Below are 21,860 nucleotides of genomic sequence, written 5' to 3' on the forward strand. Positions count from 1 at the left end.
GCATCTAAACCAATATATCTTTTTTATTACAATTCATATTCAGTCTTTGGATTTAATGAAGCTCAAGTGTTATTAAAAAATAGGCTTTGAACAAATCCCATGCGGCTTGTTTTATCTCTTGCCTAAGAATCCCGTAACATAATTGGTCAGAATTCATGGCTGCCTGTGTTTAATTCTATTTGCCACACTTTTGCATTTCTTGTTTGAGAGAGACATACTGAGGGTCATTGCAAGATATTGAAAAACACAGATGAACTGAGCTATTTTATACCTAACATTAAACAGATGAACTGTTGATATCGCCACAAAGAATTGAAGATATGGCACAAATTTCATTATTTTATTTCCAGGGTCAGTTCATATAAAGAGGGAAGGTCACAGCCGACCAAACCCAATTACAGCAAAAGGCCAATTAGACCAAATGAATAATGTCCATGAATAACAATGTAAGAAACTCAAAAAAGGAAGACAATTACAATAGTGAGATTATTGAGAGGATGGCGGTGATTCTGGAGGTGATTCTGGAGGTGACTCAGGTGGCGACGATGCTGGAGGTGGTTGTGTTGGAGTAGATGATCCAAAATCTAGATCTGGATAAACACCAGGAGGTCGTTCTCGTGGTTGGATTGATAACAACTGCGCCGAGTTTCCAACAGCGTCTGCCCATCCATAGTGGGGCTCAGCCCTTTAATTCAGCACATGATAGTATTACTATTAGTAAAAATTCCCTGAGATAACTTATTGGTGGACTACCTAACACAAACAATCAAACATAGATGCAAATATTTCTTTGGACTGCTAGAAATCTCCGTCATTGCCATTTTCAGAAATTAAAACCACAAATGCAGCACAGATATTCGCAGATAAAAATTATGGCCATATTTTGCTTCTCTTGGGTGAAAGACCAATCAAGAAATAATCATAACTTACTCATAATAGGTGCCTTCTTCCACAACAATATCCCAGCTTTCACCAGTAGTACTTCTGCCATACTTATGCACTTTCCTGCAAGTTATCTTGCTATCAATTCTCCACAAAACTAAATTCTTGCATTAACTAAATATTGATTAGTGAAGAAATAAAGGTTTGTTCTCCTCACTTATTGTGATCTGCCTATTGTAAGCTTGCTCACAAATGTTCTGTAGCCCATACATTTTACAAACAGGAAAATGCAAATATACAGTGTATTAAGCTTGCAATATTTATTATCTAACATGCACCATAGATTGTCTGAGGAAAGGCCTGTCTAAAGACAAAATAAGTAGCTCAGCCAGTATCAAGCATGTTTAGAAATTTGAAAATGTAAACTGTTCCAACTGAAAACTTTATAGCCACTCTATGTTTGGTATTTTATATATGAACAGATTACCTCAGCTGATAGCATAGAAAAACAATGAATGTGTTAAAATTGGCAACTAGGGCTAAACTCCATGTGGGTCACCTTGTTTATGGCAGCTGATATTTTTCCTAGATTCCTCTCATTGAGAGGTGTAGAATTGATCTAAAAACCATCTGATTCCGATGAGTATTTATGGAGATATGAATTTATTTCTAGTTACTTGACAAATTGTCAAGGTCAGCGAGCAACTAAGTGTGTGGCACACATGCCCCACGTTTCATATAAATAGAAGGGAGGATGAGTCATTTGCAACTCATCTCATCACTCATCTTCTCTCTCTCCTACGCATTAGATGAACCCCTCTCTCACACGTGTGGCTAAAGAAGGAAGATGCAGGTTTCTGGTTAGGGCAGCGTTGACTTGGGTTGACCTAGCTGCAGGCAATGTCACATGCTTCGGGTTCGAGTTTGGGTTCGACAATGATTAGGCTTGGTTTGAGTTCAAATATTTTGATGAGGTTCGTCATTAGGTTCGTGTATATATATATATATATTTCTGAACATGGAAACTGCAAGGATAAATTACAAGCTTGAGTTGTGACATGAAGTTATGAGTTTTGATCTATAGACTTGGTCAACGGCTATGAGGTTTGCCGAACCTCAAAATTTTTTCAAGGTTCGACAAAATTCGAGCCAAAAAGTTAAAGTTCGACAAACCTTGTGACATAGGCTGCAGGTGGGCAGATTGGATAGCGTTGACCAGCGTGGAGGCCTTCTTGACTGCGGATTGGGTTGGGCAGCCTCTCCTAGGCTAGCCGCAGTTCTGTTCAGCACCTTTGACCAGGTTTGACCACCCCTTTGACCAACGTTGACTGTCAAGGAGCTGCTGCAGGTTTGACCAGACTTTGACCAAGTGTTGACTGCTGTTTGACTAAGGTTTGTGGACTGTTTTGGGCTGCTGAAGATAGTTGTTGAAGACCGAGTTCTTCAAGTTGACTAAAAGTCAATCCGGGTTGTTTTGACCAAGTTTGACTTTGTTGATTTAGGGTTCTCTGCTACTGTTATAAAATTACAGAATTCTGAATTGTACTATTTCTCTCTGCTGAACTATTGAAGATAAAAGAAGATTTGATCAAAGGGTTTCCCCGCATTGGGGTTTGTCCCTGGCTAGCTGCCACATCTTGTGTCTCTTGTCTTGGCTTGTTTTCTGTCGATCATTTAATGTTCTATCTGCATTTTACTTTATGTTGTGATTGCTAAACAGTGGCTAATAAAAGTAAAAGAAGCAAACTGCTCTAAGCATAGAACATACCATAATTTAACAGAATGCCATGGTAGTAATATATTCAAAGCATCAACCATTACCAATAGATCTCTGGTGAAGAGAAATTTCAGTTTGGATAAAAGTGCAATTCAGCAGATACTCAAAAAGTATACATAGAAGTCCAATTGGATGTGAAATGATGACAGGACAAAATATCTAACAATTGGATTGTGAAGACAACGCAAGATATTTTTCATGGTATCATCACCAAAAACCAGATACATTTTCTTTTAGGATGAGGTGAATGATCATCTAAAATAACAATGAACATGAAATGCGCAAATGTTTACACATGCTAAAGTAGTTGTACCATCTAGTATTCCACCCGTCCATTCACTATTATGACCATTGAAAAACAAGGAATACATATAACATTATGGCCATTCAACAAGACCCAAAGACAAAAAACATAAAATCACATTGCAGAAATAAATCCATTGAAGAAAGAAAATTAGAAAACAAAATCTGGAGGGCTGATTCCTAACCTTGGCCATGAATCCCAGTATATTTCATTTATAGCCATGTCTTTAAATGAAGGTTGCACAGGTATGTGGAAATGGGGGTAGGTCAGCTATCGACAAGGAGTACCCAATACGGAAACACAAAACCCAAGTTGCATGGGTGCAGAGGGTATGGCCAATACAACAAATAAAACAATAAGCATTGCAAAAATCTCTGATTTCTCTGAATTGTTTCTGGGTTTTTCAGATGCTTAGTCTTTTAAGTTTTCTTCTAGTTTTTCAAGTCGCGGAGTTTTCCCAACCTCTTAAGATCAAAGTTTATGCTTGTCAAGCTTTGCCATTTTTTTCCTGATCTTGACAATTTTCTGAATTGATAACTTCCACTATTTTTATTGCCAGTGTTGAGTTTTGCAACAATGATAGAAAGATCGATTCATAATGACAGAAACTGAAATTTCAAATTCAAAGGAAAACTTTAAGAGCTTAAAATATAAAATCTAAAAATTAAGAACAATAATTACAACACCTACGAGCCATAACATAAGTATCTACACTGCATACATATCAATTAAATTTACACCATATATCTACACTGCATACATAAGTATCTACACTGCATACATGTCGGCCTATCCAAAGGCACAAGTTGGCCTATTTACATGAACAAATCACTATATATAGAAGTGCTCGGCCTCACTTGAAGGACAGACTCTCAAGCATCTGAAATACATCAAGAAGTGCGAGAAAAGGAGAAATAGGAGCCTATCATCCAACAAAGGAAGAAGGAGAAGAAACTGAAGTACTTTGGCACTGTTCTTGGGTCATTTTACTCGCACGTGTGACAAGGGTTGGGATTTTTGCAGTAGGGTTACACCAGCCTTGAAGAAGTCAAGAGGAAGGTCACTAAGAAGTTCTCAAGTCAAGCAAAGAAGGAAAACACTATCAAGATCTATAATTCAGCCCACAAGTGTCAACTTGCAGAAATTTCAGGCAACCGAGAATTGCAGGACTGTGGACGAGAGCCAAAATTTCAGAATCGCCGAAATTTGCAGTGCTAGAAGTCAATTTGACTAGAGTTGACTTGGGCAAGAAGAAGAAGCAGTGACAAAGGGTCTTGTGACTTGGTCTTGGAGAGGTTGATATGTCAAGGGTCTTGGTCTTGGTATTCATCAATTGAAGTTTCTATAGAAAGAAGAATTCGTTTGGCTTTTCCTCTTAAGTTGGAGAGGTTTTGACCCTGGTTGATCGCCTACATTTTGTGTCTCTTGTCTCATGTTGTTTGATGATAGAAAACAGTAACATTGATCAAGAGAAAGAAAGATCCAATTAAAGACTAAGAAAAGTTGAATCACAAGTAGTTATCATAGAAGATAAATCACCTAATCCCATGCCCTAGATTTCTCAACATGGTTTTAGAGCTAAGGTGACAAATCAAGGAAGGGCAACTTAACAAGTGTTAAAATTGGCAACTAGGGCCAAACTCCATGTGGGTCACCTTATTTATGACAGCTGATATTTTTCTTGGATTTGTCTCTCCAAGAGGCGTACGATTGATTTGAAGATCATCCGATTCCGACATGTAAAACTGAAGATATGAATTTATTTGTATTATTGACAAATTGTCAAGGTCGGCCAGCAAACAAAACAAGCATTTTAACCCCCAGCTCATCCTCAACGTTGCATATAAAAGGAGACCTCAAGTCATTATTTGATCATCTCATCTCATGATCTCTCTCTCCACTTGTTTGGGTATGTCTTCTCAAAAGGAGGACGTGGTGGAAAGAAAGATCTCAAGCCCTAGCCGCAACCAAGAAGGAGCCCTAAGACAGCATGAAGGAGCCTGGAAGGACAGCGTGGGAATTTCTGTGTGCTGTAGGTGACAATGTGGTGAATAAGGTTGTTCTAGGGCATGAACCAAGGTCTGGTTTAGGTGTGTTTGCTAGGCAGGGAAGCCACAGCCACAAGGAGAAGTAATTCGTTGAAGACAGGTCAGCATAGGGCTGGATATGTATGTGGTTGGGTGCTGACAACTAGGCCAAGTTCATGAGGAAGATAAATGTTGCTGTTTGGGATTGTTTGGGTAACATTTGTGAAGGCCGAAAGCTACAGCGAGCTGTTTTGCTAGGCCACAGGCCATAGCACAAAGCTGGAGGTTGTGTTAAGGGTTGTCATGGGTGGACAACACCTTTAGGAGGCAGCGTGGCATGAGAGGAGGGTCTCCAAGGTGGACCACAACCCTACAAGGCTTGTTTGCTGATTGTGTGGTGGAACTAGGGCTACAGGACGTGCCCTAACCAGGAGTGCAGCAAACAACAGCGCAAACAATGTTGCAACAGTGTTTTGTGGAGGGCTGCTGGATTGATGGTATTTGAACTCCTCAAGGGTATGTCGCAACTCTCTTAGGGACTGTTTGGAGACTGTCAAGGGAGTTTAGGGCTGCAACAAGTTCCCTAACCAGAACAACAATCAACTACGGAATGTAAACAGAATTATGAGCAATGTTTTGGGCTGATTGAGCTTACTGTTGAAGGCCGAAGTTGATTGGGCTTGACCGAGCTACTTAGAGGAAGAATTCTACCCTGTTTGACTAGCATTGACTTTTCTGGTCAAGGCTTATCTGTTGTTGTCATAAATTATCAGAATTGTAATTTGTACTATCTCTCTCTCTGCTGAACTATTGAAGAATATAAGAAGAATTGATCAAGGGTTTCCCCACATTGGGGTTTGTTTCTGGCTGGTGCCACATCTTGTGTCCTCTTGTCTTGGCTTGTATTCTACTGTTTATGTTTATGTTCTATCTGCATTTTACTATCATGCTGATATGATTGCTCAACTAGATATTGATATTGGGTTAATTAAGAAATTGAAGTAAATTGCTCTTAAGCATAGAACATACCAAAAATTAACATCATATCAGAGCTTGAGATGAAGACAAAGCCCAAGCAAGAGTGAAAGAGCAATCACCAAAGATAGTTGGACAAGGACAAAGGCTCAATGTGTTCCTCATCCCACTTCTCAGGTGAAGACAAGCTCCGTGAAAAGTCTGACTATCATGGATAGAAGGTGTCTCTTGATCTAACATTGGAAGAACAAGAAGTGTTGGATTAAGTGAGGGGTAAAATCCCTGAGCCTCCTTCAAATGCACCGGCTGCTACAAAGAACAACTACAACAAGGCTGAAGTCAAAGTGAAGAAGATTATTAGAGATTCCATTGACAAGCTTCTGGTGGCCTACATCTCCGATCTAAACACCTCCAAGGAGATCTACGACAGGTTGGTCAGCATGTTCAAGGTTAGTGATGCAAATCAAATTTTATTTCTCAAAAAAATTGAAGGATATGAAAAAGGGCAAGGACGAGGATATTCAATCCTACTTCTTAAGAATCATTGAGATCAAGAATGATCTTCTATCGATTGGAGAGGTCATTCCTGACAGAGTACTTACTATCACTACCTTTGGAGGACTCCCACCCGAGTGGTATATATTTAGAACCACTATTCTCAATAATGATCAGATTCCAAGGTTTGAAGAATTAATGTCGAGATGCATTCAAGAAGAGACAAGAATGGTGGAGCAAGAAATGCCTTCTAATAGAGGCAACCCCACTGCTTTCTCCGCTCATGCCAAAAGGAGAAATAATGCAGGGTCTAAAGGTCTTTTCAATGGAGAGCCTGGATCTAAGGGTGGAAGGAAGCGAAGGTGCTTTGTTTGCAATAAGTTTGGCCAATATGCAAGGGAGTGTCCAAATAGAAGGGACACATCACATGATGATGGTCACAATCAATCCAGGGGGCAACTTCAAAAACAATAATCAAGGAATGGTAGGTTCAATGGCAAAGGAAAAAGGAATGCGGGACATCATGGAAATGGTCAACCCTCCAAGAAAGCAAGGAACTCCAGGTATGAAGAATCAAATGTTGTTAACAATAAGCAAAATGAATACTATCTTATATCAACCCTCTCCACTACCTCTCCTCTAGACTCTTTGGGGAATTGGCTAATTGATGGTGGTGCCTCAAGGCATTTCACCAGGTACAAGGAAGCTCTCTCTAATCTGATAGAGAAGGAGACAAACTTGGCGATTATTCTTGGTGATGATGCCACCTATCGCATGAAGGGAGTAGGGAATGTTACCCTTCAATTGAATCAAGGTAATATGATTCATTTACAATAAGTTCTATATGTACCTGATCTCAAGAAGAACTCGGTGTCCATTTCGGCAATGGAAGACAAAGGATACAAGGTGGCATTCATTGATGGAAAGGTACGTGTTTGGAAACGAAATTTTAAAGATGCTTTTACTCTTGGGTTCCGGGTTGACACTTTGTATCAAGTTGGAGGAAGTCCATTAGGAGCCATGTCTTGCGACACATCTCTACAATCTGAACTATGGCACTGGAGGTTTGCCCATCTTCATTATAAGGCTCTTCCCGATGTGAGACAGATGGTGACAGCTATGCCCGAGGTCAAAGTAGAGCATGAAGGTATATGTTCGGGATGTGTCATAGGAAAACTTACAAGGGGACCATTCCCCTCAAGTAATAACAAGACCACCGATATATTGTAGTTGATCTGCTCCGACATATCTGGTATGATGCCCGTAAACTCTTTGGGAGGATACTTATATTATCCCACTTTTACGAATGACTATTCTCGCAAGACTTGGATCTACTTCTTGAAAAAGAAGGATGAAGTGTTCACCAAGTTCCGTCACTTCAAAGTCGTGATCGAAAACAAATCCGAGAAGATAATCAGGACTAAGTATGAATCAAATGAATTACATGACTATTGCAGAGAAGCTGGCATTAAGAGGGAGTTGGCTTCTGAATTTGAGATGAGGGACTAAGGACTAATGCACTACTTCCTAGGGCTAGAGGTCTGGCAAAAGCCATGAGAAATTTTCCTATCTCAAGGAAAATATGTTGTGAAGATATTGGAAAGATTTGGGATGGTAGATTGCAAACTTGTGACTACCCCGATGGAACTTAACATTAAGAAGTTATGTGGTAGTGCTGTCGGACCTAACTTAGGAAATGCTTCTGAGTATCGTAAACTCATAGGAGTGTTGATGTTCTTGGTGAACTCCCATCCGAACATACGTTTTGCAGTTAATACGTTGAGCCAATATAAGGTTGAGCCTCATCATTTACATTGGATTGGTGCCAAAAATCTTATGAGATATCTTCGGGGCACAATCACTCATGGACTGAGATACACTGCCAGAGATGTGAGGCTGCATGGTTCTTCTGGACGCTGATTGGGCCGGCAGTGTGGTGGATCACAAGAGAACTTCTGGGTGTTGTTTCTCTTTGGGTTCTACTTCGATATCTTGGATGAGAAAGAAGCAGAAGTCGGTTGCCTTGAGCACCGATGAGGCTGAATACATAGCTGCGCGAGTATGGCCTCCTATGAAGCTATCTGGTTGAGGAAGCTCTTCAATGAGTTGTTTAGACATGTTTTGGATACCACCGTGATCCTCTATGACAACCAAAGTGGGATCTGATTATCAGAGAATCTCGTATTTCATGATTGCTCCAAGAACATAGATATCGGGTACCACTTCATCTGGGTTATGGTACAACGAGGAGCAATAAAGCTCCATCACATTGGCATTGATGAGCAGGTCGCCGACCTTCTGACAAAGCCCCTAGGAAAGGTCAAATTCTTGACTTTCCGAGAACGACTAGGAGTCGTGCAGAGACCCTCTTATGAGGGTCCTGTATGATATGGACATTGAACTCTGGGAGCTCCGGGGGCTTGGGATACTTCTTGGAGAGATAAGCATCCATAAGGTGAGTGGTTTAGCCTTCCCCAAGTGGTTTGTTGTGTACAGGGAGAGTGGTTCAGCCTTCCCCTGTGATACCCCATGGCGACATGTAGGCAGGATGAGTGGTTCATCCTTCTCCTACAGAGACATCCTACCCATACAGTCTGGGACTCATGGGAAGTATCTCTCATCTGGCCAATGAGTAGGGAAATGAGGATAGGGACAATAGTACTACCAATGGATGCATTGTGTACTACCGTACTCCCTATGCTAGGATGATATTTTGGGATCAATTGGAACTGACTTTGGGTTAGTAAGAGTGGTATGACACACTCTCTTTTGATTGGAATTGACTTCGGGTCAGTAAGAGTGGTATGAGACACTCTCTTTTATCTGGGACTGACTTCGGGTCAATAGAAAATGGTATGATACATTCTCAATCACTTCTTCTTCATAGTTCAGCAGAGCAGAGCAGTGCATTGATGGCAGAGATAGTACCAACTGGCAAATGGATTAACAAATGGAATTCTCCCTAGTTGAAAGGGAGTGTTAAAATTGGCAACTAGGCCCAAACTCCATGTGGGTCACCTTCTTTATGACAGCTGATATTTTTCTTGGATTCCTCTCTCTGAGAGGTGTAGGATTGAATTAAAGATCATCTGATTCCGACAGAGGTAAAAATGAAGATATGAATTTATTTGTATTATTGACAAATTGTCAAGGTCGGCTAGCAAACAAAACAAGCATTTTAAACCCGAGCTCAACCTCAACATTGCATATAAAAGGAGGAGACCTCAAGTCATTATTTGATCATCTCATCTCATGATCTCTCTCTCCACTTGTTTGGGTATCTTCTCAAAAGGAGAACGTTGTGGAAAGAAAGATCTCAAGCCCTAGCCGCAACCAAGAAGGAGCCCTAAGACAGCGTGAAGGAAAGGACAACGTGGGAATTTCTGTGTGATGTAGGTGACGACATGGTGAATAAGGTTGTTCTAGGGTATGAACCAAGGTCTAATGTAGGTGTGTTTGCTAGGCAGGGAAGTTGCAACCATGAGGAGAAGTAATTCGTTGAGGACAAGTCAGCGTAGGGTTGGATATGTATGCGGTTGGGTGTTGGCAGGTGCAGACAACTAGGCCAAGTTCATGAGGAAGATAAACATTGTTGTTTGGGATTGTTTGGGTAACATTTGTGAAGGCCGAAAGCTACAGCAAGTTGTTGTGCTAGGCCACAAGCCATAACACAAAACTGGAGGTTGTGTTAAGGGCTATCATGGGTGGACAACACCTTTAGGAGGCAGCGTGGCATGAGAGGAGGGTCTCGAAGGTGGACTGTAGCCCTACAACGGCTTGTTTGCTCACTATGTGGTGGAACTAGGGCTGCAGGACGTGCCCTAACCAGGAGTGCAACAAACAACAGTGCAAACAATGTTGTAGCAGTGTTTTGCAGAGGGTTGTTGGATTGATGGTATTTGAACTCCTCAAGCGTATGCCGCAGTTCTCTTAGGCACTATTTGGAGACTTTCAAGGGAGGTTAGGGTTGTAGCAAGTGCCCTAACCAGAACAGCAATCAACTGCAGAATGTAAACAAAATTATGAGCAGTGTTTTGGGTTGATTGAGTTTATTATTGAAGACCGAAGTTGATTGGGCTTGACCAAGCTACTTAGAGGAAGAATTCTACCTTGTTTGACCAACATTGACTTTTCTAGTTAAGGTTTACCTGTTGTTGTCATAAATTATCAGAATTGTAATTTGTACTATCTCTTTCTGTTGAACTATTGAAGAATACAAGAAGAATTGATCAAGAGTTTCCCCACATTGCGATTTGTCCATGGTTGGTGCCACATATCGTGTCCTCTTGTCTTGGCTTGGCTTCCATTGTTTATATTTATGTTCTATTTGCATTTTACTATCATGTTGATGTGATTGCTAAACTAGATATTGATATTGGGCTAATTAAGAAATTGAAGTAAATTTCTCTTAAGCATAGAACATACGAGATTTTTAACAACAAGGGACACTCGGGCATTCAAGAACCAAAGGGCATCAAAGCATCTAGAAGATCATCTCATCCTCAAAGCATTTTGAAGTCAAGGTCTACATCATCATTAAAGGAAGTGCCAAAAGTCTACAAATAAAAGTAACTTGAAGTCTACTCATCCAAGAGAAGCAAGAACAAGGACGTTGTCATCATCATCAAAAGTTCTAAAAGTGATCTCCCTCTTGTTGGAGTTAGGGATCACTCTTGAAGAAAACTATCTTCATCAAGGAGAAGTTTTCTATTATCTATATCATCATCAAATTCAAGGAGGTAGCAAGTTGAAGAAGCATCTTCACAAGTAAGTATGTTTATGTCTTCATCTGAATTTGTCAAAATTTCTTTTTGCAAGGAAAGCAATAACTTGGTTGGGGCTTCAAATTTTCTTGCATGGAAGAAAAGGACAGATTTGAATCTCATAGAAAATGAGGTCATGTAACATGCTAAGGGCTCAATCACCAAACCTCCAAAAGAAGATGCTTAAGCACTTGCAAGATATATGAAAGGGGCAATAAGGGCTCAAAGGATTCTTATAGAGTCCATCAAGGATCCCCTCATTCCATATGTATCTAAAGTTGAAACTTCAAAAGAAATATATGACAAACAGGTAGAGTTTTTTTCCGTAAGCACTGCAAATGAAGTAATCTTGTTAAGACAAAAACTCCACAAGCTAAGGATATCAAAAGAAAAAGGAATAGCCTCATACTTTATGAGGATATCTGAAATAAGGGACCAACTTCAGGATCAAGAAGAAATAATATCTGATAAAGAAATGACTACCGTAGTACTAAATGCACTACCGGAAGAATGGGGTAACTCTACATCAAGCATTTATGGGAAGAAGGAAGCTACTCCATTCAAGGGTCTATTGTCACTATGCAAGATTGAAGAAACCAAGTTGAAGACAAAAAATGATATAGGATCAAATGAGCAAAATCAAGCATATGCTACAATGACAGGAAGAAAAGGAAAATTGGGAAAATTTGGTCCTCAAATAGAGAAGAAGAATATGGCTAAGGTTCAATGCTATGGATGTCAAGAATATGTGCATTGTTGAAGAATCTAAGGCAAGATGACATTAATGATTCTTCTACCTATGATAATTGCTTGTGATGTCTTTTTACTTATTATGTCTATCTTCTTCTTCTTATTATTATTACATTGTGTTCTTCAATCATCAAACAGCTACCAAAACAAGAAGATCAACAAGACACAAGTACACAAGATGTAGGCTCCAAGCCAGGGCAAAACCTCTCCTCTTGAGAGGAAAACCCTTCAATCTCTTCTTATATATTCTTTATTAATGAATACCAAGACCCTTGACCAACACTGAAGCCCTTCCAAGACCAAGATCAACTTCTCAAGAATGTGTTTGCTTCACTACTTTCTAAATCTAGCAGAATGTCTTTGGCCCTAACTGTAGATCTGCAACTTCGCCCCCCAACAGCAGCTTCTACTTTGCACGTGTGGGCTAGAACTACTTCTTCTTTGCCTCCAGCTGCCTCGCTAACCTTATTTGTCTTCTCGATCTAGACGAGGACTTTGTTGGCCCTTCCTTCAGCTCTTTTCCATGAAATCGAACCTCCACAACGAAACCCTAGCCCCACAGTAGAAATCCTAGCGAAAAACTACAGAATTGCGGCCTTCTTCTTCACACGTGTGGAGAGAAAGAGAGAGAGAAACCCAAAACACTTCTTCTCCTTCTTCTGCTTTCTTCACTTTCCTTTTCTGCTTCTTCCTTTGCATGAGAGAGAGAGGAATGAATATGTCCAAATGAGGTCGAACTGTCTTCTCTATATAGGTCTTCCAGGGGTACAAATTCCAGCTTCTAGGCCAACTTCACAGATTGGCAAGCCGATTTGGTATTGGAAGGCTCAGTAAAATACAAAAATAATTCTTTTAACAATTTACAAGATGCCCGATGGGGTCTTCATATTACGACAATGCCCGTAATTGACTTCATGACCTAAGACAATCCTAGAAGCACTTTCAATTTGTGCTTGACCTATAAAACAAATTTCTTGAGCAAGAAACCCAAGCTCAATAATAATAATAATAATCATTTCATATTTATGAAGACTGAACCTAGTTACACTTTCTTCAACAAGCATTACAAGAGATATTGTCCTAAGCTCAAGAAGGACAATAACGAAAGAGGAAGAGAAGAAGTTGTTGATTTGAGGTAGCATCGGATGTGTTCTAGCCATGAAAATTGGTGGAGAAGCTAAGGCACATGAGATCTCCAAGATGCATAAATGGTTCGACAGATTGTACCTAGTTTGGGAGATATTAAAATAATTAATATTTTTAATGGTGTTCCTAAGTCTAAACTTAGGAAAAATAAAATATTAATGGATATTAATATAAAATTGGGTTGAAAGGTTCCAAAAGTCATGGATCACACTAAATCTAATCTTAGCCATTGATTAGAGATTTAATCTTGATCGTTGAAGGACCAACGAGAAAAGTATAAGAGGAGGCTTGAGAGTCAATTGGAGAGCACACCAGAATGACCAGTCATTCATTTTGCTAGAGCAGGGTTGCTAAGCAAATTTGAATCAATGATTAGCAGTGAGGGGCAGTGAGTATGTGCAGAGAGGCAGACACAATACTGAGAGACCAGCGCAGAAGCAGAGAGAACAGAGCAGAAGCCAGTCCAAGCTACGCAAATCCCAGCAGAGATAACGCAAAGGCCAAAGGGACTACGTCATCCACGCAGAGGCTGTTGGAGTGACACAGAGGGACCCAGAGGCTACATAGTGCCTCAGAGGGCTCACGTAGAGGCCAAAAGGGCCAGCGCTGAGCTTCAGTTGTGCCGGAGAGGGTTTCGTGGGATAGGTTTTTTGAATACCTGTTTCTGAATATAGAGGTATTGTTGCCGTGTATTTTACTCTGTCGAGTGAGTCGGTTAGGCACCCACCTATACTCAGATAGACCACATAATAATATAACCCTCTGAATAGCTACACTAGTTTTCCCGAATTAGGTTTTTTCGGGGACATTTGTCCAAAAATAACGGTGTCACTTGTGTGCTTGTTTTCTTTTAGTTGATGATATGTAAATGTTGTGACTGTATTGTGTTTATTTCAGTATTTAAATGTGTTAAATAACTTGTTCGACTCTAAACAAGTAAAAGAAATAAACCAGCAGAATACAGATTAATTTTCTAATGGATGGACTTAGAAAATTCAACATGGTATTAGAGCGTGGTTGCAGACTACAAGAGAGCTAAAGGCATCAGTTGAGCAGAGCATTTATAGCAGAATCAACTGTCCCGAGTGACAATAGTTGATCCTTGTAGAAGCGACAGAGGAAGGGTTAAAGCAGAGGGACTGCGTCATCAGTCTGGGCCAGAGAGAGGCCAGCGCAGAGGCTGAGGAGGGCAGAGAGAGGCTCACGCAGAGGCCAGGAGGGCCGACGCAGTTGGCTAAGGGAGTTGTTTTGTCGGTGTTGGGATTGCACAGAGCCAAGAGGCTCAATCTTTCAGTTGCTGGGGCAAAGGAAACTGTGGGCAGTTTGCGAGAGTGAAGCTGGTGGGGTACTGTAGTTAGAACAATACCTAAAAGGGCAAGACTAAGGTAGAGGAAGTTGCTGTCGAGGCAAATTTCTAGCCAAGGAATCCGGATCAGTGTTGCAGTTGCAAAGACGATTAGAGAGGGGCAACCTGACGGTTGGCAAAAGCATTTCCAGGAGGGAAATCGGGACTCAGAGGGAGTCCAGAAGAGAACTTCTAGACGGGAAGTCGAGAGACTCGGAGGAGTCGAACCGAGAAATTCCAGACAGGAAGTAGAGAGACTCAACAGGAGTTGAATCGAGAACTTCCAGGCAGGAAGTAGAGAGACTCAGAGGAATCGACAGAGAAGAGCAGAGAGATGGCCGTGAATGGGCTGAGAGATCAGGACAGGCTAGACGGAGCGTCCAACTTTGTGGTTTGGAAAGCCAGGATCTTGTCCATTCTAGACAGACATCGTATCAAGGGTTTTGCCTTGAGAGTGATGACTGTCCTAGTTGACCCGGTAAGTAATGAAAGGTACGACGAGGCAATGGCTAGGGCAAACTGTATCATCCTTGATGGGGTCAAAGATCATGTGGTCCCACATATTGCTAAGAAGGAAACGACAAAGGAGATGTGGGACACTTTGAAGACATTGTACCAGCATACTTCCGTGCAAAGGAAGATGCTCTTGGAGAATCCGCTAAGGTCATACCAAATGTAGAATGGAGAGAAGATAGATCTCTTCTTCGGTCAGTTGAAGGAGATACATGACCAACTTGAGAGTGATGACTATCCTAGTTGACCCAATAGTTAATCAAAGGTACGACGAGGCAATGGCTAGGGAAAAGTGTATCATCCTTGATGGGGTCAAAGATCATGTGGTCCCACATATTGCCAAGAAGGAAACAACAAAGGAGATGTGGGACACTTCGAAGACATTGTACCAGCATACTTTCGTGCAGAGGAAGATGCTCCTGGAGAATCCGCTAAGGTCATACCAGACACAGAAGGGAGAGCAAATAGATCTCTTTTTCGGTCGGTTGAAGGAGATCCGTGACCAACTGACTTCCATATGGGCCACGTCGGATCAAGAGTTGATGGTGAGGACCGCACTTAATGTAGTCTCCAAGGAGTGGGAGACAATTGTCCAGAGCATACTGGACAAGGCGAGTCTTCCAAATTGGGAGGAACTGTGGGCAACTCTTCGCTAAGAGGAGATCAAATGGATAACCAAGACGGGAAGTCGCAGGAAAGGAGTCCAGATCAAGAAGGAAGAGGAAGAGGACGTAGCTCTGGCATCTACGTGAAAGCAGGAGAAGAGGAAGAAGAAAGACCTCTCCAAGGTCAAGTGCTTCCATTGTGGGGAACTGGGTCATTATGCGAACCAGTGTCCGAGGAAGAAAAGTAAGGGAGAGGCTTCTGACTCTAAGGCAGCGCCAGCGAAGGCCGAGAAAGAAGTCGAGGAGAATGGCGATTGTGCCATGAGTGCTCATGTGCCACTTGAGAAGAAGTGGGGAAACATCGAGCTATAGTCAGGAGGACTATAGGGAATGAGGGGCACGAACCTTGAGGTACCCAACCTGTTGGATTACACCTTGCTACAGGAGCCCCGAATAAAGAGTAGCAGGACTAGCGAATGTGGGTAGGGACGAATGCGAATGAAGCGACAGAGAGTGCTACGGTGCAGGAGTCCCATGGACAGTGCGACGCTAGCAGGCTGCAACAGTGCGAGGCACGGGAGTGTTGCACCAGTGCAGGATGGCACAGAGAGGTGTGCAACAGTGCAAGATCCAGGGAGTTGTTGCAGCAGTGCAAATGTCAGTAGAGAGAACAATTGTTAGCGACAAAGGGAGCTTGAGCATTGGGAGTGTTTCTAGCATGACAAGGATGTTAGAGGTTGGGTGGATCAATAACTTAGTTGCAGTGCAGTAGCACGATGCAGCATGATGAGAGGGGGATGTAGTGCAGGGAGTATGGAGCAGCAACAACACGAATGCAGAGGGAGTTGTCGTACGGATGCAGCAGAGGGAGTTGTCGGGCCATGGGTAGCACTACAAGATGCAGCAGTGCAAAGGATGTTGGGCAGGGAGGCCTAGCATCAACACAAGTACAAGTGCTAGATAATCAGGGTGATGATCAATGAGGAGTATTAATAGAGCAACGCCCTTGCTAAGAGTGAGTGTTCATTTGGGGTAGCATTGTATGTGCTTTAGCCATGAAAATTGGTGGAGAGGCTAAAGCACATGAGATCTCCAAAACCAAGAAATGGTTTGTACAGATTGTACCCAGTTTTGGAGATATTAAAATAATTAATAATTTTAATGGAGTTCCTCAGTCTAAACTTCGGAAAAATAAAATATTAATGGGTATTAATATAAAAATGGGTTAGAAGATTCCAAAAGTCATGGATTAAGCCAAATCTAATCTTAGTCATTGACTAGAGATTTAATCTCGATCATTGAAGGACCAATGAGAAAAGTACAAGAGGAGGCTTGAGGGTCAGTTGGAGAGCACACCAGAGTGATCAGTCATTCATTTTGCTAGAGCAGGTTTGCTAAGCAAAGTTGAATTAGTGATCAATAGCGAGGGGCAGTGAGTATTAAGCAGAGACGCAGAGACAATATTGAGAGACCAGTGCAGAAGCAAAGAGAGCGAGACCAACAACCAGTCTAGGTTACGCAGAGCCCAACAGAGACAACGCAGAGGCTTGAGGGTCTGCATCATCCATGCAGAGGCTGCTGGAGTGACATAGAGGGTCCCAGAGGCTGCATAGTGCCTCAAAGGACTGACGCAGAGGGTCCTAGGGTTGACGCAGGTCATCAGAAGGCTGACGCAGAGGCTAGAAGGACCAGCGCTGAGCTTTAGTTGTGTCGGAGAGGGTTTCATGGGAAAAGTTTTCTGAATACCTATTTCGAAATATAGAGGTATTGTTGTCGTTTATTTTCTCTGTCGAGTGAGCCAATTATCCACCCAGTTGTACTCAAATAGACTGCATAATAATATAACCCTCTAAATAGTTGCACTGATTTTCGCGAATTGGGTTTTTCCAGGGACATTTGTCCAAAAATAACGGTGTCACTTGTGTGCTTGTTTTCTTTCAGTTGATGATTTGTAGATGTTGTGACTGTATTGTGTTTATTTCGGTATTTAAATGTATTAAATAACTTGTTAGAATTTAAACAAGTAGAAGAAATAAACCAGCGGAATACAGATTAATTTTCTAACGGATAGACTTAGAAAATTCAACAGAATCCCATATCACTGAAGAAGTGGAGGAAGCTGAAAAGAAGAAATCCAATAAAGAGGAAGTAAAAGATCTCTATTATGATTGTGATAGTCTTGCTCACCTAGTTCTTTTCAAGTTTTCTATTCTAAGATATGGCTATCATGAGTCACTAAGGAGCATGATAGGATGCATCACAACATCATAGAAGCATTGAAAGCAAGAGTTCGTGACATCATTATACGAAGCATGATAGATAAATGAAATAGAAGTCTATGGTAGTCACCTATAGAAGGATATAGCTCTTGGTAACCTCATTAGAAGCATAAGTGGTACTTATGAGAAGAAGAAAAATTCATCTAGTACAAAGCTCATCATACGTCAGTCAAAAGGAAACATTTGTTGCTTGAAGATACTCAAGATCCTCTATTAGAATCTCCATTGGAAGGTTTACCAATTAGAAGGAACTAAGTGTTTCATCAAGAATTCCAACCTGTAGGAATTCATGGGATGGTGGTATAATGTCGAAATAAGTAGGTCAATGGATTGAAGTTCTTTCAATCAAGGTAGCTACTGAAGGAAGTCTAGATGACCTAAAGGAAGAAATGAGGTATGCGTGTATATATATATATATATATATATATATATATATATATATATGGTTGCAGACATTATGAATGTCTAATCATGATCAAAAGAAAGGATATGCTCCTTTGGAAGGATGTAGGAAGGTGTGGATCACACATTGACTAGATGAAACCAACATAATATGTCCTCATATGAAATATGAGGTGGTTGACAAAATTAGAGGACCTCTAATTGAAAGTTCCTAGAAGGATATGTGTGAAGAAAGAAACGAAGAGATCATGAAAAATGCAACCATGGATAAGGAAATCAACATCCAAAGACTGAAAGATTTGACAATGATATATGCATGAAAGATATGAAGACCCTAATGTAGTCTAAAAAAGATAAGAGACCCTTGATAATATATCTTTTGGAGATGTGTCAATATGCATGTAGAATGTTTATGCAAGCAGGAAGATGTCATGATGAAAGACCATCACAAAGGTAATTTTGATTTAGTGATCATTTTTCTATTTTTGAAAAATATCTGGATGGGTTTATGCAGGGTTGCCATGGGAAGAGTTGTGGATGCCTTCTACAACTAATGGCCATGTAGCAAGATGAAAGATCCTTAAGGAAACATGGCATGAAAAAGGCAGCATGACATGAAGGAAGGCCAGATATGGACTAATGGATCACTTTTCAATGAAAGAAATGATGATATGACTGACATAACTCATGGACAAAAGTGATGGATGGTTTCTGCCCTACGAAAACGTCCCAAAAGATATAGACACTACGACAAAGAAGAAATTCATGACATCAAAGGAAGGAGTTCTACAAGTAGTTGGTTATCCCATGATCTCCACCTAAAGATGTTAAAATTGGCAACTAGGGCCAAACTCCACGTGGGTCATCTTATTCATGGCTAATAATATTCTTATTAGATTCCTCTAGTCGAGATGTAGGATTGATCTAAAGATCATCCAATTCTGATAAGTATTTAGGGAGATATGAATTTATTTTGATTATGGAATAATTATCAAACCGACCAACATCTCATGTAGGCTCAGAAGCCCAACAGTCGCATCTATTCAATCATTAACAATTGTGTATAAATACAGGAGCTCTTTTCCTCATTTGGACTCACTCAACTCATCACTTCTCTCTCTCTCTCCTGCGCAGAAAAGAGGCTCTTCTCCTACTGCGCAGAAAGAGACTCTTCTCTCACACATGTGGAAGGAAGGTGCAGAATTTAGGGTTGCAACTGCAGAACCAAAGTTTGACCAGCGTTGAGCATCAGTCTGCCTCTCAGAACTGCGTTGTAGGTGCATCTGGATCTCCTCTAAAGGCCGCATTTTTTGGTGGTGGAATCAAGCTGATCCGACGGTCAGTTTCCAAGATATTGTTTGCCCTAGTTCGGTTGATCTAGGGTTTGTTGTTGCTGATGTAAATCAGATTTATGTACTATTTCTCTCTGCTGAATTGTTGAAAATAAAGGAAGATTTGATCAAAGGTTTTCCCCACATTGGGGTTTGTCCCTAGCTACCCGCCACATCTTGTGTCTCTTGTCTTGGCTTGTTTTCTATCGATCATTTAATGTTCTATCTGCACTTTAATTTATGTACATGTAATTGCTAATATGTGGATAATAATAATAAAGATAAGTAAACTGCTATAAGCATAGAACATACCATAACTTAACATGGAATCGGAGTTTAGGTGAAGACAAACCCCGAGCAAAAGCAAGAACAATCACTGAAGAAAAGATTGGAAAGGCTATCCTAAAAGAACTATGGGGTCCTCAACACTCTTCCCTGCCAAAGACAAGCTCCGTGAGAAAGCTAACTATCACAGATGGAAGATGTCCATCGATCTAACCTTAGAAGATCAAGGAGTGTTGGACCATGTGAGAGGAAATATTGTTGAGCCTTCATCAAATGCACTCGCTGCTGCCAGGAACAAATGGAAAACCGATGAAGTCAAAACAAAGAAGATCATCCGAGACTCTATCGACAAGCGCTTGGTGGCCTACATCTCCGACCTGACCACCTCCAAGGAAATCTACAATAGACTAGTGAGTTTATTTAAAGCTAATGATGCAAATCAAGTTTTGTTTCTTAGAAATAAGCTGAAGGAAATTAAGAAGCGCAAAGATGAGAGTATGCAAGCATACTTCTTAAGAATCACCAAGATCAGGAACGGTTCCTATCTATTGGGGAGACTATTACTGATAGGGAAATGGCACTCATGACTCTTGGAGGATTACCATCTGAATGGTACGTGTTCAGGACTACTCTCCTGAACAATAATGTAATTCCTGGTTTCGAGGAATTAATGGCTAGATGCATTCAAGAAGAAACAAGGATAGAAGAGCAAGAAATGCCCATGCCTAAAGGTCCTCATGCTGCCTTTTCTTCTCATGCTAAGAAAAGAAATAATTTTGGAACTAAATAAAAAAGAAAGGCTAGACCTAAGGGTGGAAGAAAAGGACGATGTTACATTTGCGATAAAGCAAGTCACTATGCGAAGGAGTGCCCTGATAGAAAGGACTCACACTGGGACGATGATCAAAATCCCTCTCATGGCAATCAAAGGAATGGCAAATCTAATAACAAAGGTAAAAGAAGTGCTGGAAATCGAGGAAGAGGACAATATTTCAAAAAGGCTAGAAATTCCAGGGATGACTCTAATACTTTTGACAATAAGCAGGAGGTATATTATCTACCAGCTGCTCTATCTACCTCTGCTCCTTCGGACTCAATGGGAATTTGGCTCATTGATAGTGGTGCCTCAAGGCACTTCACTGGTTACAAAGAAGTTCTCCATAATTTGATAGAGAAGGAAACTAACCTGGAAATTTTCCTTGGAGATAATATGAAATACCTCGTGAAAGGTGTAGGCAATGTCTCTTAAATTGAATCAACATAATACAATCCACTTACAGGGTGTATTTTATGTACCTAACCTCAAAAAGAACCTCGTGTCCATTTCGACAATGAAAGATAAAGGCTACAAGGTGGCTTTCATTAATGGCAAGGTACGTGCATGGAAAAACAATATTAAAGATGCCTTCACTCTTGGGATTTGAGTTGATTCATTATATTAGGTCGGAGGAAGTCCGGTAGGTGTCATGTCTTGTGACACATCTCAAGCCTTGATCAAGAATCAAAGGACTGATAATGGAGCTGAATATGAATCTAACGAGTTTCATGAATTTTGTAAAGAGGTTGGCATGAAGAGGGAGACTACTACACCATATAATCCTGAACAGAATGGTGTGGCGGAAAGGAAGAACCGTACGATTATGGAAGCTGCCCGTGCCATGCTTCATGATCAAAGACTTCCGAAGTTTCTATGGGCCGAAGCTGCAAACACCACCGTATATGTACAAAACCGATGCCCTCATCAAGCATTGGGTTCCAAGACTCTTGAAGAAATGTTCACCGGTAAGAAACCTGACGTATCTCATTTTAGAATTTTTGGAAGCCCTGTATATTTTCATGTGCCAAAAGAGAAAAGGAATAAATTGGGTGCATCTGGAAAGAAAGGAATCTTCGAGGGCTATAGAATCCATGTAGCCGATCGAAGGGAAGTCGTGATTAGTCATGATGTCACCTTTGACGAAGATATGGCTCTCAGCAAGGT

General features: G+C 40.9%; 1 protein-coding gene across 1 annotated transcript in view; it reads right to left on the reverse strand.

The window, feature by feature from the left end:
- Window positions 1-237: 237 nt before the first annotated feature.
- Window positions 238-21,860, reverse strand: part of LOC149204974 (inactive purple acid phosphatase-like protein) — a 374,319-nt gene continuing 352,696 nt past the window's right edge. The window contains exons 11-12 of the mRNA XM_089394858.1: window positions 931-1,005; window positions 238-685 (exon numbers count right to left, since the gene is read on the reverse strand). Of these exons, the coding sequence (XP_089250984.1) occupies window positions 487-685; window positions 931-1,005 (274 nt within the window). The 3' untranslated portion in view covers window positions 238-486. The remainder of the gene's footprint in view (window positions 686-930; window positions 1,006-21,860) is intronic.

This window comes from Pinus tabuliformis, chromosome 1_2, assembly GCF_031772625.1.
Source record: "Pinus tabuliformis cultivar Carrire ecotype Pingquan chromosome 1_2, CPIR1, whole genome shotgun sequence".
Classification (NCBI taxonomy): domain Eukaryota; kingdom Viridiplantae; phylum Streptophyta; class Pinopsida; order Pinales; family Pinaceae; genus Pinus; species Pinus tabuliformis.